This window comes from Mesoplodon densirostris, chromosome 2 (genome assembly GCF_025265405.1).
Source record: "Mesoplodon densirostris isolate mMesDen1 chromosome 2, mMesDen1 primary haplotype, whole genome shotgun sequence".
NCBI classification, from domain to species: Eukaryota; Metazoa; Chordata; class Mammalia; order Artiodactyla; family Ziphiidae; genus Mesoplodon; species Mesoplodon densirostris.
This window is the reverse complement of record NC_082662.1, coordinates 4,187,884-4,209,110: the sequence shown is the minus strand read 5'-3', so window position 1 is coordinate 4,209,110 and position 21,227 is coordinate 4,187,884. Positions and strand designations below refer to the sequence as shown.

At 48.2% G+C, this 21,227-nt stretch overlaps 1 protein-coding gene across 3 annotated transcripts in view; it reads left to right on the top strand.

The window, feature by feature from the left end:
• The first annotated feature begins 97 nt into the window (after positions 1 to 97).
• Positions 98 to 21,227, top strand: part of NPHP4 (nephrocystin 4) — a 141,737-nt gene continuing 120,607 nt past the window's right edge. For all 3 annotated transcript variants that reach the window (XM_060088869.1, XM_060088868.1, XM_060088867.1), the window contains exons 1-6: positions 98 to 292; positions 1,251 to 1,296; positions 7,740 to 7,806; positions 12,234 to 12,335; positions 12,855 to 13,026; positions 13,224 to 13,398. In XM_060088869.1, the coding sequence (XP_059944852.1) occupies positions 13,264 to 13,398 (135 nt within the window). In that variant the 5' untranslated portion in view covers positions 98 to 292; positions 1,251 to 1,296; positions 7,740 to 7,806; ... (1 more) ...; positions 12,855 to 13,026; positions 13,224 to 13,263. The remainder of the gene's footprint in view (positions 293 to 1,250; positions 1,297 to 7,739; positions 7,807 to 12,233; positions 12,336 to 12,854; positions 13,027 to 13,223; positions 13,399 to 21,227) is intronic.

Below are 21,227 nucleotides of genomic sequence, written 5' to 3'. Positions count from 1 at the left end.
CCGCGCCTATTGGCTGGCGCTCCCGGAGCGGAGCCCCTGGACTTGGGCTCTGATTGGTCCCACGGTGCTGCTGACGCGAAGGTCGGGGTGCGGGTTCTTTCCCTTCCGAGGCTCCTCGGGCGGGTGGTAGCGGGTCGGGTCCCCCTCGGCCGGTCCTCGGACCGCAAGGCCTGCGGCTCCGGTGGGCACCGGCCGCCCGCCGGGCCTCTGGATCCATCCGAGGGGCACATCCTCGAAAGCTTGGGGCTCGACGCCCCGGGGCGGGTGTGGCAGCTGCAGGCCCGTCTCCTAGGTAACACTGCCCGCCGCGGGCGGAACCACGTTGTCTGGCTCCGCGGGGGAGGTTGGACGCGGCCCAGAGGCGCGGGGGCCGCCGAGTGGGTCAGGGCCTCGGGCCCGGGGTGGGGGTGCTCCGTGCATCTTTCTCCGGGGCCCGGTACCTGCGGGGCGCGGCGGCCGGGCGGGCGCGGGGCTGTGCTCGCGTCGGTCGCACCTCCTTCCCCACGCTGTGACACTTGGTGCGGCCGGAGCCGCAGGCTTGGGGCTTCTTGGGGCTCAACCTCAGTACTCTGTCCCTAGACCCTGCGCCCCCTTGCAGCCCTCCAGATTAAGGCGAGCGCGGTGCCGCCGGCCTGGGCTGTGCTGAGACCGCGACGTTGGCCCTCCCCTTTTCCCCGTCGGACCCCTGCCGGGGACCCCTGCTTTGCCTGTCCCCACTGGGTGCCTGTCCCCCGCTGGCCCTGCCGACCCGTCCCAGCGCCGCCGCCCAGTGGAGATCTGGAGACTCCCTGACCCTCGCAGGAGGCCCTGCCTTGATAGCCCTGCCTGCCTGCGGCCTCCCCTGGAGCTGCTCCCACCTTCCCCTCCGCTGTCCAGCCCACCGACCTCCTGACCGCTTCCGAGCACCCCACCTCGGCCCTTCTCGAGACCCCAGTGCTGGGTCTCCTGCTCGCTTCTTCAGACTCAGAGGCACCACCTTTGCATCTCTCTTCCATGCCTGTCTCCCTAGAAGACAGATGCCTTCTCAGTGTTGCACTGTGTCACTTGGGTTGAAGCATACGAAGGAAGTCTGGCCTCCCAAGCTTGTGTAGTTGGAAAAGGTGTCCTTTAGATGATTGTGGATAGTCGCCCCCAGTTCCCGCCCAGGTCTTCATCACAGCTCACTACACCCTTCGGTCCTCTGATTTTCAGAGGTCACAGCCACCTCCTTTGTGTGCTAACTTGCATCCTGTCTTTCTTCCTCTCTCCAGATACATTCCTCGAGGGCAGGACGGTTTCTCCAGGGCCTGGCACGTGGTAGGTACTCAAAGACTATTCCTTGAATGAGGAATTCCAGGCAGTGCTTAAGTAGACCTCTACTTATTCTCAAAAAAGCTCCCCAAAGCTTTCAGGTCTCAGGCATTCCAGATTTTGTTCACTTTTGGGAGGGAAGCTTCCCTGTGACCCGGGTTCCTGCTCCTCCCTTGCCTTGGTGAACCACTGCTTGTGAGACATCAACCCAGCCTAGCACTTCAGCGCCCGGATTCCCTCCTCTTCTCTACCCTCCCTCCCCCGCCAAAGAAAGGAGTCTGGATCAGGCTTGTCTTCTGTGTGCTGCTCCCACTTGCCCTCTTGTTTTTAAAATTTTTAAATTTTTATTTTATTATTTTTTTTAATACAGCAGGTTCTTATTAGTCTATTACATATATATTAGTGTGTATACATCAATCCCAATCTCCCAGTTCATCCCATCATCCCCCCACCCTGCCCCTGCTTTCCCTTCTTGGTGTCCATACGTTTGTTCTCTACATCTGTGTCTCTATTTCTGCCCTGCAAACTGGTTCATCTGTACCATTTTTCTAGGTTCCACATATATGCATTAATGTATGATATTTGTTTTTCTCTTTCTGCCTTACTTCACTCTGTATGACAGTCTCTAGGTCCATCCACGTCTCTACAAGTGACCCAATTTCGTTCCTTTTCATGGCTGAGTAATATTCCATTGTCTATGTGTACCACATCTTCTCTATCATTTCGTCTGTTAATGGGCATTTAGGTTGCTTCCATGACCTGGCTATTGTAAATAGTGCTGCAATGAACATTGGGGTGCATGTGTCTTTTTGAATTATGGTTTTCTCTGGGTATATGCCCAGTAGTGGGATTACTGGGTCATGTGGTAGTTCTATTTTTATTTTTTTAAGGAACCTCCATACTGTTCTCCATAGTGGCTGTTTCAGTTTACATTCCCACCAGCAGTGCAAGAGGGTTGCCTTTTCTTCACACCCTCTCCAGCATTTGTTGTTTGTAGATTTTCTGATGATGCCCATTCTAACTGATGTGAGGTGATACCTCATTGTAGTTTTGATTTGCATTTCTCTAATAATTAGTGACGTTGAGCAGCTTTTCATGTGCCTCTTGGCCATCTGTATGTCTTCTTTGGAAAAATGTCTATTTAGGTCTTCTGCCCATTTTTTGATTGGGTTGTTTGTTTTTTTAATATTGAGCTGCATGAGTTCTTTATCTGTTTTGGAGATTAATTGTTTGTCTGTTGATTTGTTTGCAAATATTTTCTCCCATTCTGAGGGTTGTCTTTTCATCTTGTTTATTGTTTCCTTTGCTGTGCAAAAGCTTTTAAGTTTCATGAGGTCCCATTTGTTCATTTTTGTTTTTATTTCCATTACTCTAGGAGGCGGGTCAAAAAGATCTTGCTGCAATTTATGTCAGAGGGTGTCCTTCCTATGTTTTCCTCTAAGAATTTTATAGTGTCTGGTCTTACATTTAGGTCTTTAATCCATTTTGAGTTTATTTTTGTGTATGGTGTTAGGGAGTGTTCTAATTTCATTCTTTTACATGTAGCTGTCCCATTTTCCCAGCATCATTTATTGAAGAGACTGTCTTTTCTCCATTGTATATCCTTGCCTCTGTTGTCATAGATTAGTTGAGCATAGGTGCGTGAGTTTCTCTCTGGGCTTTCTATCCAGTTCCATTGATATGTATTTCTGTTTTTGTGCCAGTACCATATTGTCTTCATTACTGTAGCTTTGTAGTATAGTCTGAAGTCAGGGAGTCTGATTCCTCCAGCTCCATGTTTTTTCCCTCAAGATTGCTTTGGCTATTTGGGGTCTTCTGTGTCTCCATACAAATTTTAAGATTTTTTTTCTAGCTCTGTAAAAAATGCCATTGGTAATTTGATAGGGATTGCACTGACTCTGTAGATAGCTTTGGGTAGTATAGTCATTTTCACAGTATTGATTCTTCCAATCCAAGAACATGGTATATCTCTCCATCTGTTTGTGTCATCTTTGATTTCTTTCATCACTGTTTTATAGTTTTCTGAGTACAGATCTTTTACCTCCCTAGGTAGGTTTATTCCTAGGTATTTTATTCTTTTTGTTGCAATGGTGAATGGGATTGTTTCCTTAATTTCTCTTTCTGATCTTTCATTGTTAGTGTAAGGGATTCAAGAGACTTCTGTGCATTAATATTGTATCCTGCAGCTTTACCAAATTCCTTGATTGGCTCTAGTAGTTTTCTGGTGGCACCTTTAGGATTATCTATGTATAGTGTCATGTCATTTGCAAACAGTGACAGTTTTACTTCTTCTTTTCCAATTTGTATTCCTTTCATTTCTTTTTCTTCTCTGATTGCCATGACTAGGACTTCCAATATTATGTTGAATAATAGTGACGAGAGTGGACATCCTTTTCTTGTTCCTGATCTTAGATAAATGCTTTCAGTTTGTCACCATTGAGAGTGATGTTTGCTATGGGTTTGTCATATATGGCCTTTATTATGTTGAGGTAGTTTCCCTCTATGCCCACTTCCTGGAGAGTTTTTATCATAAATGGGTGTTGAATTTTGTCAAAAGCTTTTTCCGCATCTTTTGAGATGATCAAATGGTTTTTATTCTTCAATTTGTTAATATGGTGTATCACATTGATTGATTTGCATATATTGAAGAATCCTTGCATCCCTGGGATAAATCCCACTTGATCATGGTGTATGATCCTTTTAATGTGCTGTTGGATTCTGTTTGCTAGTATTTTGTTTGGAATTTTTGCATCTATATTCATCAGTGATATTGGTCTGTAATTTTCTTTTTTTGTAGTATCCTTGTCTGGTTTTGGTATCAGGGTGATGGTGGCCTTGTAGAATGAGTTTGGGAGTGTTCCTTCTTCTGCGATTTTTTGGAAGAGTTTGAGAAGGGTAGGTGTTAACTCTTCTGTAAATGTTTGATAGAATTCACCTGTGAAGCCATCTGGTCCTGGACTTTTGTTTGCTGGAAGATTTTTAATCACAGTTTCAATTTTATTACTTGTGATTGGTCTGTTCATATTTTCTATTTCTACTTGGTTCAGTCTTGGAAGGTTGTACCTTTCTAAGAATTTGTCAGTTTCTTCCAGGTTGTCCATTTTATTGGCATAGAGTTGCTTGTACTAGTCTCTTATGATGCTCTGTATTTCTTTGGTGTCTGTTGTAACTTCTTTTTCATTTCTAATTTTATTGATTTGAGTCCTCTTCCTCTTTTTCTTGATGAGTCTGGCTAAAGGTTTATCAATTTTGTTTATCTTCTCAAAGAACCAGGTGTTAGTTTTATTGATCTTTGCTATTGTTTTCTTTGTTTCTATTTCATTTATTTCTGCTCTGATCTTTATGATTTCTTTCCTTCTACTAACTTTGGGTTTTGTTTTTTCTTTCTCTAGTTCTTTTAGGTGTAAGGTTAGATTGTTTGAGATTTTTTTCTTGTTTCCTGAGGTAGGATTGTATTGCTATAAGCTTCCCTCTTAGAACTGCTTTTGCTGCATCTCACAGTTGTGTTTTCGTTGTCATTTATCTCCAGGTATTTTTTGATTTTCTCTTTGATTTCTTCAGTGATCTCTTCGTTATTTAGTAGTGTATTGTTTAGCCTCCATGTGTTTGTTACTGTTTTTTTCCTGTAATTGAGTTCTAATCTCATAGTGTTGTGGTTGCAAAAGATGCTTGATACAATTGCAATTTTCTTAAATTATCTGAGGCTTGATTTGTGACCCAAGATGTGATTTATTCTGGAGAATGTTCTGTGTGCACTTGAGAAGAAAGTGTAATCTGCTTTTTTCGGATGGCATGTCCTATAAATATAACTCAAGTCTATTTGGTCTATTGTGTCATTTAAATCTTGTGTTTCCTTATTAATTTTCTGTGTGGATGATCTGTCCATTGGTGTAAGTGAGGTGTTAAAGTCCCCCACTATTATTGTGTTACCATCAATTTCCTCTTTTATAGCTGTTAGCATTTGCCTTATGTATTGAGGTGCTCCTATGTTGGGTGCATATATATTTATAATTGTTATATCTTCTTCTTGTATTGATCCCTTGATCATTACATAGTGTCCTTCCTTGTCTCTTATAACATACTGTATTTTAAAGTCTATTTTATCTGATATGAATATTGCTACTCCAGCTTTCTTTTGATTTCCATTTGCATGGAATATCTTTATCCATCCCCTCACTTTCAATGTGTATCTGTCCCTAGGTCTGAAGTGTGTCTTTTATAGACAGCATATATACGGGTCTTGTTTTTGTATCCATTCAGTGAGCCTTTGTCTTTTTGTTGGAGCATTTAATCCATTGACATTTAAGGTAATTATCTATATGTATGTTCCTATGACCATTTTCTTAATTGTTTTGGGTTTGTTTTTGTAGGTCCTTTTCTTCTCTTGTGTTTCCCACTTAGAGAAGTTCCTTTAGTATTTGTTGTAGAGGTGGTTTGGTGGTGCTGAATTCTCTTAGCTTTTGCTTGTCTGAAAAGCTTTTGATTGCTCTGTCCAATCTGAGTGAGATCTTGCTGGGTAGAGTAATCTTGGTTGTAGGTTCTTCCCTTTCATTGCTTTAAGTATACCATGCCACTCCCTTCTGGCTTGTAGAGTTTCTGCTGAGAAATCAGCTGTTAACCTTACGGGAGTTCCCTTGTATGTTATGTATAGTTTTTCCCTTGTTGCTTTCAATAATTTTTCTTTGTCTTTAATTTTTGTCAGTTTGGTTACTATGTGTCTCGGCATGTTTCTCCTTGGGTTTATCCTGCCTGGGACTCTCTGTGCTTCCTTGACTCGGGCGGCTATTTCCTTTCCTATGTTAAGGAAGTTTCCGAGTATAATCTCTTCAAATATTTTCTCAGTTCCTTTCTCTCTCTCTTCTCCTTCTGGGACCCCTGTAATGCAAATGTTGGTGCATTTAATGTTGTCCCAGAGGTCTCTTAGTCTGTCTTCATTTCTTTTCATTCTTTTTTCTTTATTCTGTTCTGCAGCAGTGAATTCCACCATTCTGTCTTCCAGGTCACTTATCAGTTCTTCTGCCTCATTTATTCTGCTATTGATTCCTTCTAGTGTATTTTTCATTTCAGTTATTGTATTGTTCCTCTCTGTTTGTTTGTTCTTTTTTTTTTGCTGTACGCGGGCCTCTCAATGTTGTGGCCTCTCCCGTTGCGGAGCACAGGCTCTGGACGCGCAGGCTCAGCGACCATGGCTCACGGGCCCAGCTGCTCCGCGGCATGTGGGATCCTCCCGGACTGGGGCACGATCCCGTGTCCCCTGCATCGGCAGGTGGACTCTCAACCACTGCGCCACCAGGGAAGCCCTGTTTGTTTGTTCTTTAATTCTTCTAGGTCTTTGTTAAACATTTCTTGCATCTTCTCGATCTTTGCCTCCATTCTTTTTCTGAGGTCCTGGATCATCTTCACTATCATTATTCTGAATTCTTTTTCTGGAAGGTTGCCTGTCTCCACTTCATTTAATTGTTTTTCTGGGGTTTTATCTTGTTCCTTCATCTGGTACGTAGCCCTCTGCCTTTTCATCTTGTCTGTCTTTCTGTGAATGTGTTTTTTGTTCCACAGGCTCCAGAATTGTAGTTCTTCTTGCTTCTACTGTCTGCCCTCTGGTGGATGAGGCCATCTAAGAGGCTTGTGCAAGCTTCCTGATGGGAGGGACTGGTGGTGGCTAGAGCTGGGTGTTGCTCTGGTGGGCAGAGCTCAGTAAAACTTTAATCTGCTTGTCTGCTGATGGGTGGGGCTGGGTTCCCTCCTTGTTGGTTGTTTGGCTTGAGGCAACCCAGCACTGGAGGCTACAGGCTCTTTGGTGGGGCTGATGGCGGACTCTGGGAGGTCTCAGGCCAAGGAGTACTTCCCAGAACTGCTTCCAGTGTCCTTGTCCTCACGGTGAGACACAGCCACCCTCTGCCTTGGCAGGAGACCCTCCAACACTAGCATGTAGGTCTGGTTCAGTCTCCTATGGGGTCACTGCTCCTTTCCCTGGGTCCCCATGTGCACACTACTTTGTGTGTGCCCTCCAAGAGTGGACTCTCTGTTTCCCCTAGTCCTGTCAAAGTCCTTCAGTCAAGTCCTGCTAGCCTTCGAAGTCTGATTCTCTAGGAATTCCTCCTCCCATTGCCGGACCCCCAGGTCGGGAAGCCCGACGTGGGGCTCAGAACCTTCACTCCAGTGGGTGGACTTCTGTGGTATAAGTGTTCTCCAGTTTGTGAATCGCCCACCCAGCAGTTACGGGATTTGATTTTATTGTGATTGTGCTCCTCCTACCGTCTCATTGTGGCTTCTCCTTTGTCTTTGTTTGTGGGGTATCTTTTTTGGTGAGTTCCAGTGTCTTCCTGTCGATGATTGTCCAGCAGTTAGCTGTGATGATGGTGCTCTCACAAGAGGGAGTGAGCGCACGTCCTACGCCACCATCTTGATCCAATCTCCACCCCCTTGTTTTTGTCCCCCTGGATATTTAGATCCTTGAAGACAGGGCGTTTGACAGTCTGCCTCATGGTGTGTGTACTGGGACAGAACAAATGCTTGGTGAGTATTTGTTGACTGGGCCTGCAGAAGCAAAGACCTCAAGGGAACTTTACAGCCGCTCCTTTTGTGGATGCGAAAGAGACACGTGGAGGGCAAAAGACTTTCCAGAAGTCTGAGAGGAGAGGGAGGTCAGCCCGGTCCTGGACCAGGGCCTCTCTTTGCCCTCGGGGCCTCTGCTTCTTTGCCTCCCCTGGCCTTGGTGGGCAGAGGGCCGGTGTGGCTATAATGTCTTCGATGTGAGTGTGACTGGCTGTTTAACCTCTGAGCCTCACTTTCCACATCTATAAGATGGGGACAGTAATGGTACTTACCTTATGGAGATGCTGGAATAATGAATATGAAGATGTTTGTGAGTGCCTGGCTCATGATAAGGATTCAATAAAAGCTGGTGCATTTTCTTTATTACCCCTCTGGAGAGCCCACTGTACCCTTCTCTTGGACTCAAAGCATGGGACCCTCCCAGTTTTTCCTTTTTTGTGCATCGAGCCCCAAAGGCCCCTCTGCCCTTCCTCCGCAGCCTTCTTAATTCCTCCACAGCATAACTTAATGATTTACTGAATCACTAAAAAAGTTTTCACCGAGGGCCTAGTCCTGACCTCATGGAGCTCAGTCCTGCAGGGCGACCGGGACCACGTAGCCTGGTGGAGCCTGGTGGAGCGGGGTGCCTTCTGTGACAGGGTCCTGTGTGGGAGATGGAGGTGCTCTCCTGGGGGCTCCTGTTCTGACTTCTCAAGGAAGAGGAGGAATCACCCCGGGGTGTGCGCCTGATGGGCTGGGGGGTGGCACGGGCGTGGTGTCCGGGAGGAACTGAAGCAAGGGCAGCGTGGAGTGGACAGGGGTGAGGGCTGGGTGAGAGCCGTTCTGGGTGGGGGGCTGGGGGAACGCAAGAGCTCTGTGTGTCCCAGAGCCCCTGGGACCGTCTGGACTCCCACCCCCAGGAGCCTGTGTCTCAGGAGTCAGCTCCCTTCCGTCACCCCCTCGGAATGTTGCTACCTGCTTGCACCTGCCCGTCTCAGTTCTTTGACTTTGGGTGGCCTGCCTTTCTGAGTAGCTGACTCTTGTGCCGGTGCATCTCCTGCTGGTGCTGCCTGGGGCATCCTGTTGTGCGTCCCCTGCCCGGGCGACCGTAGTGGGAGGGCTCCGCAGCAGCTCCCCGCCAAGTGTGGTGCTGGGTCCCACTTCCCTCAGGGAAGTGCGGGGAGGTACTGGCTCAGGAATCCGGGGCACGGGAGCAAAGTCTGGAGCGCCCTGCAAAGGAGGCTGCGTCCTGGGCTCGGGAAACACTGCGGGGCAGGGTGTGGGGCTGCTGGGGCCCCTTCCAGAGGGTACCTCCCGCGTGTGCTTTGCTTGTGCTCCCGAGGTAGGAAGGCTTCCCTGTAGATATGCACTCACTTTCTAAGAATAAACCTCCCAATTTTATAAGTAATGTCAAGGAGAAAAGCACATTTTCCTGAAAAACAAATGTTTGGGAGTCAAGTTTACTGAAACTTAAATTTCAGGGTTGAATTTGATGAGTCCTGATGGACAGCCTGGTACCAAGGCCACAGGACAGCAGGTTCCCTTCTGCAAGCAGTGGGCCAGTGAGCAGATCAGTACAGGACAGGTGACAAGTGCTCAGAGGCCTGCTGGGTGTTGGTCAGACCTCTTCTGCTTACAGGTCATGGACACCTGTATGCATTCCCGTGGCTTCTGTAACGAATTACCACAAACTGGGGGACTGAAAACAATTTATCTTCTTTCAGTTCTGAAGGTTAGAAGTCCGAAATCAGTCTCACTGGGATAAAGTCAAGGTGCGGGCAGGGCTGTGATCCTTCTGGAGGCTCTAGGGAGAATCGGTTTCCTTGCTTTCTCCAGCTTCTAGAGGCGCCTGCATTCCTCGGCTTGCGGTCCCTCCCTTCGTCTTCACATCTCTCCCGCTTCTGCCCCGCCTGGCCTTTTCTCTGACCCGCCTGCCTCTCTCTCATCAGGACCCTTGTGACGATATCAGGCCCACCTGCGTAATCCGGGTACTCTCCTCATCTCATGGTCTTTAACCTGATCACACCCACAAAGTCCCTTTTGCCACGTGAAGTCCAATATTCATAGGTTCTGAGGATTAGGATGGGGACATCTTTGGGGGTCATTATTCAGCTGCCACAGGCCTCCACAGGCCTTTACGGCTCCTGTAACTCAGCTCTGGTTGGGGTGGGGCTGCCTTCCATCAGGCTCTCTCCACCTGGAGGTCTGGGTCCTGCCGGCAGGGCTGTCCTCGCCACCCTCCATCTCCACCAGCCTCCCCTGGGCTGGCCTCTTACCTTAGGCTCTCCCTGGGGTGGCAGGATGGCCCCTGGGGCTCCAGGCTGGCCTGGGCAGCTCCTGGCCTGGGGGAGAGACAGCCTGTCCAGAGGGCGGCGTGGCTGGAGTCCCAGGGAAGACACACCCAGTGTGCGTCATGGGTTCATTTCTGAGACCGTCGCTGAAGCCCTCTGGCCGGAACTGGGGAGGGTCCACAAAACAAAACAAGGGGTATTGAGTAGACAAATATAACCTACAAAGGAAAAAACCCCAAACTAACCAAAGTACGTGCCTTCCTGTTCATACGATAACAGTCTGGATCTGGAGGCTGAGGGGTGTGCCCGCCCGAGGGGGTGCCGGGTGGGAGTGGCATTCCAGTGGGGGGGCTGGGCCTCACCCTGAGGCCCACAGGGTGTGGGAGAGCATCTCGGGGGCCCGTCACATCCATGCCTCCCAGACCCCCTGCATTCCCAGCACAGCCTGTGAGCGTGGAGGGTGGGCCGGCTGCCCGAAGCCTCGAACTTTGGCTCCCTGTAGACCAGCCCTTTTCCAGCTTTTGAGTGTCAGATCCCTTTATGCTTTAAAAAATGATTGAGGACTCCAAATAACTTTAAAACTTGAGTGATGTCTACAAATATTTATTATTGAGAAGTATCTACAGTGTTATTAATTCATTTAAAAACAGTAGACCTGTTACATGTTACCATAAAGATTTTTTTTTTTTTTTTTTTTGCGGTACGCGGGCCTCTCACTGTTGTGGCCTCTCCCGTTGCGGAGCACAGGCTCCGGACGCGCAGGCTCAGCGGCCATGGCTCACGGGCCCAGCCGCTCCGCGGCACGTGGGATCTTCCCGGACCGGGGCACGAGCCCGTGTCCCTTGCATCGGCAGGCGGACTCTCAACCACTGCGCCACCAGGGAAGCACAAGATGTATTTTTTTAATGAAAGCCAATTGTGTTTTCTGAAACAAAAACATTAGCAAGAACTGTGGTGTTGTTTTGCTTGTTTGCGAATTCCTTTAACATCCGGCTGACACACTGGTGAGGACTGCTTGGTCTGGTACAGGCTTCTCTGTTGTGATGGGTCATTTCGGCTGAAGTATTTGAAGGAAATCCAGCCTCACCCAGATAAGGGAGGAGGCCCTTAGAGAACTCTGGATATTCTGCTTTGGTGCTGTACCCAAATCCACCAGTGGTTGTTTCTTGAGGGTTTCTTGCGTGTGGAGTTTGACACCCTGTTCGTGAACTTTCATAGTGTTAGGTTAAAACCCTCTGGTCTGCCTCGCACTTTGGGTGGATCTTTCATTCATGCAGAATTTTATATCATCATGCTTGTTCACTCGGAAAATACTGCTTCTGAGTTAGGTAGATCTTCCAGATATTGACACATCTAATCACACAATTTCAAAAGATCACTTTCGTTACCGGCACTACCCATCTCGTCAGGAAAGTCTTTAAAGAAGTATGCAGCTGTCAGGCTCACAGTGGAGGGTACAGATTTCCCCAATTCTGAATTTTGCCTGAAAGCTCAATTCTTTTGACAAGTTTTCCTTGAAGTGACAGGTTCATTTTGTTCACGTTTGAGAGATTGTCTACAAAGCACCCAAGTCTGAAAAACCATGGTTTGTCTCTGAGCCGTTCTTTTAGTAAGAATGGTGTTGCTGAGTGAAAGAAGGAGCCAGTTCAGCTCGCAGCCCAGCGATCACGCCCGGCTTACCCTGGGGTGACCACTGTCTTTCATCTGGCAGCAGAAATGCTTTTCGTGTTTTTCCCATTTCATCACAGAATGTTAAAAGCACGCATCCTCAAGGGTCCAGACGTCATAAAATCCATAGTTTTCACAGCTTCCCCAAGGACATTCTTAGGTGAAGCTGTTGTACTTCGTGCTGTGAGAGGTGAAGAGCACAGGGTGGCTCGTGGGGTGTGGTGCCGTTTGCCTCGGGGCGTAACGCAGCTTCACCCACCATTGCCTCGGCGCCACCGGCGCCAATGCCAACCCAGTAAAAGAGGCACGTGGCATCTGGAGGTTATGAAAATAGCTTTGACCCTGTGGAGCCCTTGACCACCTTGGGCAACCTCAGGGCTTTGGGAACCACATTCAGAAAACTGCTGTCTTAGAAGATCAAACCCCATGCCTTCTTGCTTGCCATTTTAGCATACAGAATACGGCCTCTGTTCAAGGCCAAGAGCTTACGATTCTGTGTCAGCTGAAGATAGTCTCTCGAGAAGGTTCAGATCCCTGTCTGCTGGACGGCAGGTAACATCCTTACTGAGCCAGGTTGCCAAGACACCCAGAGCACTCAAAACCTGTCCCCACCTGGCTTCACCAGCACGACTGCATGTGGCTTAGCTGTCTCGGGTGCCGGACTTCAGGGTCCCCTTGAGTCAGGGCTCTCGTGATGACGTCTGGACCCATTGGCCTTGCTCTTGCTCTGCCTGCCCTTTTTTTTTTTTTTTTTTTTTTTGCGGTACGCGGGCCTCTCACTGCTGTGGCCTTTCCCATCGTGGAGCACAGGCTCTGGACGCGTAGGCTCAGCGGCCATGGCTCACGGGCCCAGCTGCTCCGCGGCATGTGGGATCCTCCTGGACCGGGGCACGAACCTGTGTCCCCTGCATCAGCAGGCGGACCCTCAACCACTGCGCCACCAGGGAAGCCCTGCCTGCCTTTTTTGTATGTGTCTCAAGGTAGCTGCTCCTGTGGTGCCTTGGGCAGCTTCAGGCTGATGACCTCTCTGCTCCGAAGGCCACAGAAAAGAGTGTTTCCTTCTCCTAACAGAACCAGCAGAAGCTCTGAGATCACATCTCGTTGGCTCTGAGTGGATCATGTGCCCCAAGCCGCTCTAAGACAGCCCTGGTTCCCGAGGCCTGGTGCCCTTGTGCAGGGCTCGACCTCCACAGCTGGACAAAGCACGTGCCGGTCCCTAAACCAGCCACTGAGGCCGGGATAGGTGTGCTCTGGTTGGCCAGGGGAAGGTGGCGTGGGCGCCAGTCTGCTGCACTGGGGGGCTAGAGGGTGGGATGGCAGAGTGGGGGTTGCAGGGGTGGTGGTTTCCCTGGGGTTCCCGGGAGGTAGGAAACTTTCAGAACTGCTCTAAGAACTGTGGCCCTCATAACTCTTTTCTTTGTTTGAACATGAATGCCGCAGGTAGTCCTAGAGGCCCCCCAGTGACCCTCAGACCGGCAGAATGCATGACTGGCACAGGATCTTTGACCAAAACCTGCTGGTCCCTCCCCACACGCAGAGAGCACGCCAGCCTCTAAAGGAATCGATGGCATTTCAGTGTGTCCTGAAGTGCCTTGATGGCCCGCTAATTAAGCAGGTAAAGAAATTGGTTCTTTACTGTCAAACGCACGCTGTCACTGCTCTCACCTGAGATGGTATTGATTTTCACATGTTTGAGTCTTGCACTGTACCCATCACCCCGGGCGTTGGCAGTACTCGGAGGTAAAGTGGTCCATCAGCAAAGAGGATTTGTGATTCAGCGACTCGGTCAGCAATTTTGACCCTGGCTAGAGGCTTCTTTTTGCCTATAGTGGAGCAATCTAAAAACCCAGGTAATTCAATTTCCTGGGTTATTTCCTGGCCAGGTTGTTTGCAAGAGGTGGCCTTGTGCATGGCTCAGCATGGCCTGGTTTCGGCCTGGCAGTTAGAATAGCAGGGGCGGAGCTCCGGGCATCCTGGGAGATGTGCCTGGGAGGTACCACTGCCTTTGCACATTCAGGCCCTTGCTCTGTGGCTCTGCGTCCACCTGTGCCCTCCAGCTGCCAGGGAACCTGCTGGAGAAGCTGGCGCTTCTGTGCCTCCTCAGACCACCCACAGGATTGGATGGTCCTAGGGAGGCCCAGTGTCCTGGGGGGGCGCACAGGAAGGATCCAGCCCTGCCAGTGTGAGCATGTGGCTTGGCAAGACTGTATCTTCTTCCTCTGCAGCTGGCAGGGTCATTCTCCAGGCACTCAAAGCTGTCGGAGCGCTGGGTCTATTATTAAATCACTCACATCCATCCTGCATCATCACTTCAAACCCTTTGATTGAGCACCTGCTGTGTGCTTGCCACTGTGTTAGATACTGTGGCGATTACTGCTCTTACTGCTTTACTTCTTAGCGCTTTACTTGTATTAGTTCACTTCATCCTCATGACAACCCCAAGATGTAGGTAGCATCATTACCCCTGTCTTACAGAAGAGGAGGCAACCCGAGAGAGGTGACCTTGGTTGCCCAGGGTGACACAGCTCCAGCCGGCCAGCTGGGACTCCAACCTAGGGAGACCGGCTCCAGCAGTCCTGGCCTTCCAGGAGCTCACAAGATAGTGGACAGCAGTTTCCTCTTTCTTAGGAATTTTGCAAAGGAGATTTTATTTATTTTCCCATTTTACTTTATTAATTCATTTTAATTTGTTTTTGAAAAGGTAATTCCCATAGTTCAAAATTCATAAGGGTGCACAGGGAATGTGTATTGTCCCATGAAGTCCCCAAGGCACCCAGTGTCCCACCCTAGATACAGCCAGTGTTAACCTGTTTTCTGTACAACTTTCTGGAAATTCTAAGCAAATACAACAAATAAATACAGTTGTATGTATTTTTCCTTTTTTTACATAAATGATAGCTTATATTCTGTTCTATATCTTAAAAAATATTCTTAACAATATGTGTTATAGGTTGTTCATGTCATTCCATGAAGAATTTCTGACTCTTTCTTAAGACAGCATAGCTTTTCCTGTGTGGATGACCGTCATCCATTCATTAGGCCCTTGCTGATGACCGGTTGGACTCCCTCCAGGGGTTTGCTTTTACAGACATTGCTACAATGCGTAACTTCATTGACATCATTTAAAAAAAATGCACACATATGTCTGTGGAATGATTCCTACAAGTGGTTTCATGATCTCAAGTCACACATTAGAAGTTTTCATTTAAAACCCAAGTATAGGCTTCCCTGGTGGCGCAGTGGTTGAGAGTCCGCCTGCCGATGCAGGGGACGCGGGTTCGTGCCCTGGTCCGGGAAGATCCCACGTGCCGCGGAGCGGCTGGGCCCGTGAGCTGTGGCCGCTGGGCCTGCGCATCCGGAGCCTGTGCTCCGCGGCGGGAGAGGCCGCAGCGGTGAGAGGCCCGCGTACCGCAAAAAAAAAAAAAAACCCAATTATAAGTTGTTTATAAAAAATCACACTGTAAACCTAAAGTGTGTGTCTTCGAACCATATGTATGAAAGGAAAAGGATGGAAAAAAGGCTGTGTAAACACGAAGCATAAGAAAGCTTTGCGGCTATACTAATATCAGACAAAGTAGAGTTCAAGGCGAAGCATATTTCTAGAGATGAAGGGACATTTCATAGTGATGATGGTAATCAGGAAGACGCGACAGTCCTAAATGTGTATGCACCTCTGTCGGGAGCCCCCAGAGGCACCCCCCAGGTTCGGTGATGCACTAGCAGGAGGACTTGACATGACTCGGCACATAGTCATCCTCAAAGGAAAGATTTATTTCAGTGAAAAATTACCGAGTAAGATCAGCCAAGGGAAAGGCATATGGGGGAAACGGGTGTGAGCTTCCAGGGTCGTCTGCCGTGGGAATCCCACAGGACACACTTCATTCCCTCAGCAACAGGCTGTGACAACACCTGTGAAATGCTGCCAACCAAGGAAGCTCGTTAGAGACTCAGTGCCCACAGCCTCTAAAAAACCTCAGGGCTCCTTGGGAACTGGTCGTGTAGACACCCTCTGCCTAGCGCGTACCAAGATTCCAGAGTCCCAGAAGGAAAGCAGGTGTTCAGCATAAATCACTCTGTACAAGCAGTTTAGGTACCAGGAGCCATTCTTATTCGTTAGGATGATGGGGAGCCCCACGTTCTCAGACTCTAGCCAAGGGCCGGGCTTGTAAGCCAGCCTTTCAAAGTATAACTGGCCTGCTATGATAACTTTTTTGTGCCCGGCACCCAATAACACGGCTTCCAAATCCATGAAGCAGAATTTGTAGAACTAAAGGGAACTACATTTAGGTTCACTTTCATAATTGGAGACTTTTCACTCTCTCTCAATAATTGATAGAACAAATAGACCGCCCTCCCCCCGCAAAATCATAAGGATTTGGAAGATCTGAACACCACCACCAACCACCTTGACCGAATTGTCACCTCTAAAACACTACACACCTAACAAATAAAATACACATTCTTCTCAAGTGCATGTGGAACATTTACGGAGATAGATAATATGCTTGGTCATAAAAATAAGTCTCAAGAAATCTAAAAGAATTGAAATTACAAAGAATATGTTCACTGACTAATATGTTATTGAATTAGAAATCAATAACAATGAGATACCTAGAAAATCCCCAAATGGTAGAAAATTAAACAGCATACTGCTAACTAACCCTTGGGTCAAAGAAGAATTCAGAGAGAGGGCTTCCCTGGTGGCACAGTGGTTAGGAATCCGCCTGCCAATGCAGGGGACACAGGTTCGAGCCCTGGTCCAGGAAAATCCCACATGCCGCAGAGCAGCTAAGCCCACGCGTCACAACTACTGAAGCCTGTGTGCCTAGAGCCCGTGCTCTGCAACAAGAGAAGCCACCGCAGTGAGATGCCCATGCACTGCAACTAAGAGTAGCCCCCGCTGCCGCAACTAGAGAAAGCCCGCGCAGCAACGAAGGCCCAATGCAGCCAAAAAATAAAATAAAATAATAAAATAAATAAATTTGTAGAAAAAAAGAATTCAGAGAGAAATTAGAAAATAATTTGAACTGAATAATGTAAGAATATATCAAAATTTGTGGGATGCAGTTAATGCAGTCCTTTGAGGGAAACTTATAGCTTTATATGACTACTTTAGAAAAGAAGAAAGGTACAGGCATACCTCATTTTATCGTGCTTTACTTCACTGTGCTTTGAGGATATTGTATTTTTTACAAATTGAAGGTTTGTGACAGCCCTGCATGGAGCAAGTCTATCAGTGCCATTTTTCCGCATTTGCTCGCTTCATGTCTCTGTGTCCCATTTTGGTAATTCTTGCAATATTTCAGACTTTTTCATTATTATATGTGTTATGGTGATCTATCATCAGTGATCTTTGATATTACTACTATGACTCACTGAAGGCTCAGATGATAGTCGGTATTTTTTAGCAATAAATTGTTTTAAAATTAAGGTATGTACATTGTGTTTTAGACATAATGCTATTGTACACTTAATAGATTACAGTATAGTGTAAACATAATTTTATACGCACTGGGAAACCAAAAACTTCATGTGACTCCCTTTATTATGATATTCGCTTTATTGCCGTCGTCTGGAACTGAACCCTCAATGTCTCCGAGGTCTGCCTGTATAAAAATCAACAACCCCTGCTTCCTCCCTAAGAATCTAGATAAAAGGAACAAATTAAAACCAAAGAAAATAAAAGAAGGAAGTAATGAATTTCTGGGCAGAAACCAATAAAGGGCAAATAATAGAGAAAATCAGCAAAGCTAGAAGTTGGTTCTTTGAAAAGATTAATAATACTGATAAACCCCCGGCAACACTGGTCACGAGAAGAGAGAAAAAACAGATTACTAATATTAGGAAAGAAAGAAGGAGCATCACTACATATTCTACGGACATTAAAAAGATAATCAAGGGATATTATGAATAACTTGTGTCAATGAATATAACTTAGATGAAATGGACAAATTTCTTGAAAAGCACAACTTACCAAAAGTGACACCAGAATAGGGCTTCCCTGGTGGCGCAGTGGTTGAGAGTCCGCCTGCCGATGCAGGGGACACGGGTTCGTGCCCCGATCCCGGAAGATCCCACATGCCGCGGAGCGGCTGGGCCCGCGAGCCATGGCCGCGGAGCCTGTGTGTCCGGAGCCTGTGCTCCGCAACGGGAGAGGCCACAGCAGTGAGAGGCCCGCGTACAGCAAAAAAAAAAAAAAAAAAAAAAAAAAAAAAAAAAAAAGTGACACCAGAATAGAAAATCTAAATAGTCCTATATTTATTAAAGAAATTGAATTCATAATTAAAAAGCTTCCAGACTTAGATGACTTCATTCTTGAATTTAATAAAATATTAAAGGAACAAATAATACCAATTCTAGAACAACTCTTTCAGAAAGTAGAGGAGGAGGGGATGCTTCCCAGGTGCTTTTTTGAAGCCATCATAACGCTGATACCTAAACCAGGCAAGGATGTGGCAAGAAAAGTACAGATCCATATCTCTCATGAATGTTAGCACAAAAATCCTTAATATATTAGGGCATCAGATCCAGCAATATATAAACATGATGGGGTTTATTGCAGGAATACAAAGTTGGTTTTACATACAAAAATCAGCCACTAACATTTAAAAGATCAAGTAGGGAACATGTTAAAAGTTCAATTTGGATCATCTTACAAATTTGTGCAATTTTAGTTAATTTGAGAATTGATAGCTTTAGATGGTAGCAGACTTCCCTGTGAAAGGTGTTGGCTGAAAATATTACATGCTTATTTTGAACTCAAGTCACTTTATTAGTCATTTTGGTATGTCTTTCTTACTATTCATTTACCTTTTTGGTTTAGTTTAATTTTACGGTGAACGTTGATTACTTTTGTTCGGGATGGCTATTTCAATTCAATTTGGCATTTATTGTGTGTTTGGAACTGTGCGGGGGACACAGGGCTGACCACCCCACACTCTGTCTTCATGGAGCTCTCAGTCCAGTGTGGGGAGACGGACCTAGAAACTTAGACCTGAGTAGAATTGGGTACAGAGTCGCAGAGGGGTGGAGGAGGGGTTAGGATGTGGAGTTCTGGAAGGAGCCCAAGTCTGCAGGGGAGGTCTGGGAGTCCCCAGGTCCTGGCTGGTGATCTCCCCTCCCTGAGAGAGTGATGAGGAGGTGGAGGGGGCCGATGGTGGTGCCCTGGGTGGTACCAGCAGTGAGGGGAGGCTAGGCCCCCTGGGCAGGTGTGCACCCTGAGCACCCCTCTGTGCACGGTCAAGTCCCCAGCCCCAGGGATGGAGCTGGAGGAGGATATTCCAGGCTCTCGTCCTCCTGGAGCTGACATTTAGGTTGGGGTGACCGACCACCAGCATGTAAATGGACAGCTGATGGACATAGGAAACAGAAAGTAGGGTTGGAGGACAGGGACCTGGATGGTGGGGGTCAGGGAAGGCCTCCCTGGTCAGGGCCTGATGGAAGCAAGGGAGCGATCACAGCAGAGGGGGCAGCGGGGAGGGAGGGGGTGTGGGGCGGTGCTGAGAGAGTGGGGAGATGGGAGAGGGCCTGGGCTTGGGACCCCCCCAGACCTGCTGAATCCTCCCCACCTTCACACACGACACCACCTCTCTCCCAGCTGCTCTGGACGGCGGACGAGCCGTCATCTTTCACTAGGGGCTGGGACTCCCCTGCCAGACCCGGGAGGCCTGCGCAGACAGGCGGCTGGCCGCCAGCCTCTCCTTCCTGCCTCTCTGCCCCTCGCATCCCGAATCCGGCCATCGCCAGGGTCGCTGGGCAGTTCCTTCACAGACGTCCCGAACGTGCCCACTCCTCGTCCCACCCGCGGTCCCCCTGGCGCCCCCCACCCCCGCCTGCCTGGGTGATGGCAGCAGCCTTCTCACGCCCCCTCCCCACATTCCCATCCCCACGTGGAGCTGGAGGGATTTCCTTTTTCCAGCGTTATTGACATATAATTGACAAATAAAATTGTAGGATACTTGAAACGTACAGCGTGACTGACGATTGGGCGTCCATGTAGGTTGTGGAAGGATTCCGCCAACAAATTAACACACCCGTCACCTCACACTGGACTGATTTTCATAGAATATCGAATCAGATGGTGTCACTTCTGCTCAGGCTCTTTCCCTGGCTTCTCCTCCAATTTGGAGTAGAAACCCGGCTTCAAATCACGCTCTGTGAGACCTTCTCCACGCCCCTTACGCAGTTCTGTTTTAAAACACACCTGGGATTTTGTTTTTATTTTGTTTTATTCTGGTGGGACCAGCAGAGCAGGAAACGATTGCCACTGAAAGATGGTTTCGTCCTCGTGGTTCCCCAGAGGAGGGGCCGCACCACACCCTGCAGGGCCACACGGGGAAGCAGCTGGGTCGGTTGGGAGGCAGTGGGATGAGGGGAGAGCCTGGGCAAGAGCCTGTATAGCGGTTTTTGTGGGAAGGGATGGGCGAGGCCGGGTCATCAGATGCACACGCTTAGGACTGGCCAGTCGGAGTAATTTCAGTGGCTGCCGGGGTGGCGGGGCTGCACCTGGTTGCCTGGTTCTGGCCCGGGATGATTAGGGTGGGAGGATATTGTCACCTGGAGTGTGAGCCAGGTAGAGGGCGGGTGGGGGTATGGACTGGAAGGCAGGTCATTTACTGTCACTAGGAATTAGCTGGCCCTGGGCGGGGCAGTCTCTCCCCACGAGGGAGGCCCCAGCGGTCAGAGCACTAAGCACACAGGAAGTGAGAAAAATTAGTTAGTGTCGTTACCTGTGGTCAGGGTGCTTTCTTGCTGGTCCCTGAGCACCCAGCTCTCTTGGCCCAGAGCCGCCTGCTGCCTGGCTCACTCTCCGCAGGCCCACTCCTGGTTCCCACCCCCTTAGTTCTCAGTTCAGGCGTCATCTTTCAGAGCCCCTGCCCTGGCCGTCCTCCCCTCACCCACTTTCATTGTCCTTCACGTGAGCTCCAAGGATGGAGATTTTGTCAGTTTTGTTCCTTATTGTGTCCCTAGTGCCTAGAACAGTGATACACAGAATAGATGCTTAAATAATGTTTACCAAATGATCACATGAGAGGAAAACAGAACTCCAGGCCCCGGGGCAGACAGTAAGAGCTGCACCCTTGCCAGCTGCACCAGTCACAAAAGCACTAAAGGCCCAGACAGAACCTCACTGCGGTAGGTGGTGCCGCTCTGGGGAAAGGGCTGGTCTTCATAGTGTCTGGTGCCTTGTCTGTATTTGTGGCCATGACTTCTCAGTTCTCAAAGATCTGCTTTTCTTTTGCTCATACCCCAGCGCCACCCCAAATAATTCTGGCAAGTTGAGTTTTTAGTTTGTGGTTGTATCAGGATGTAAAGGGTAAAACAAAACACAGAAAACCATGCAAAATAGCTTAAGCTTGAGGTAATTTGTTAGCTCACATAAAGACAAACCCATAGTTAGTATAAGCTTCAGGTGTGGCTTGATCCAGAATCTCACGTGGTGTC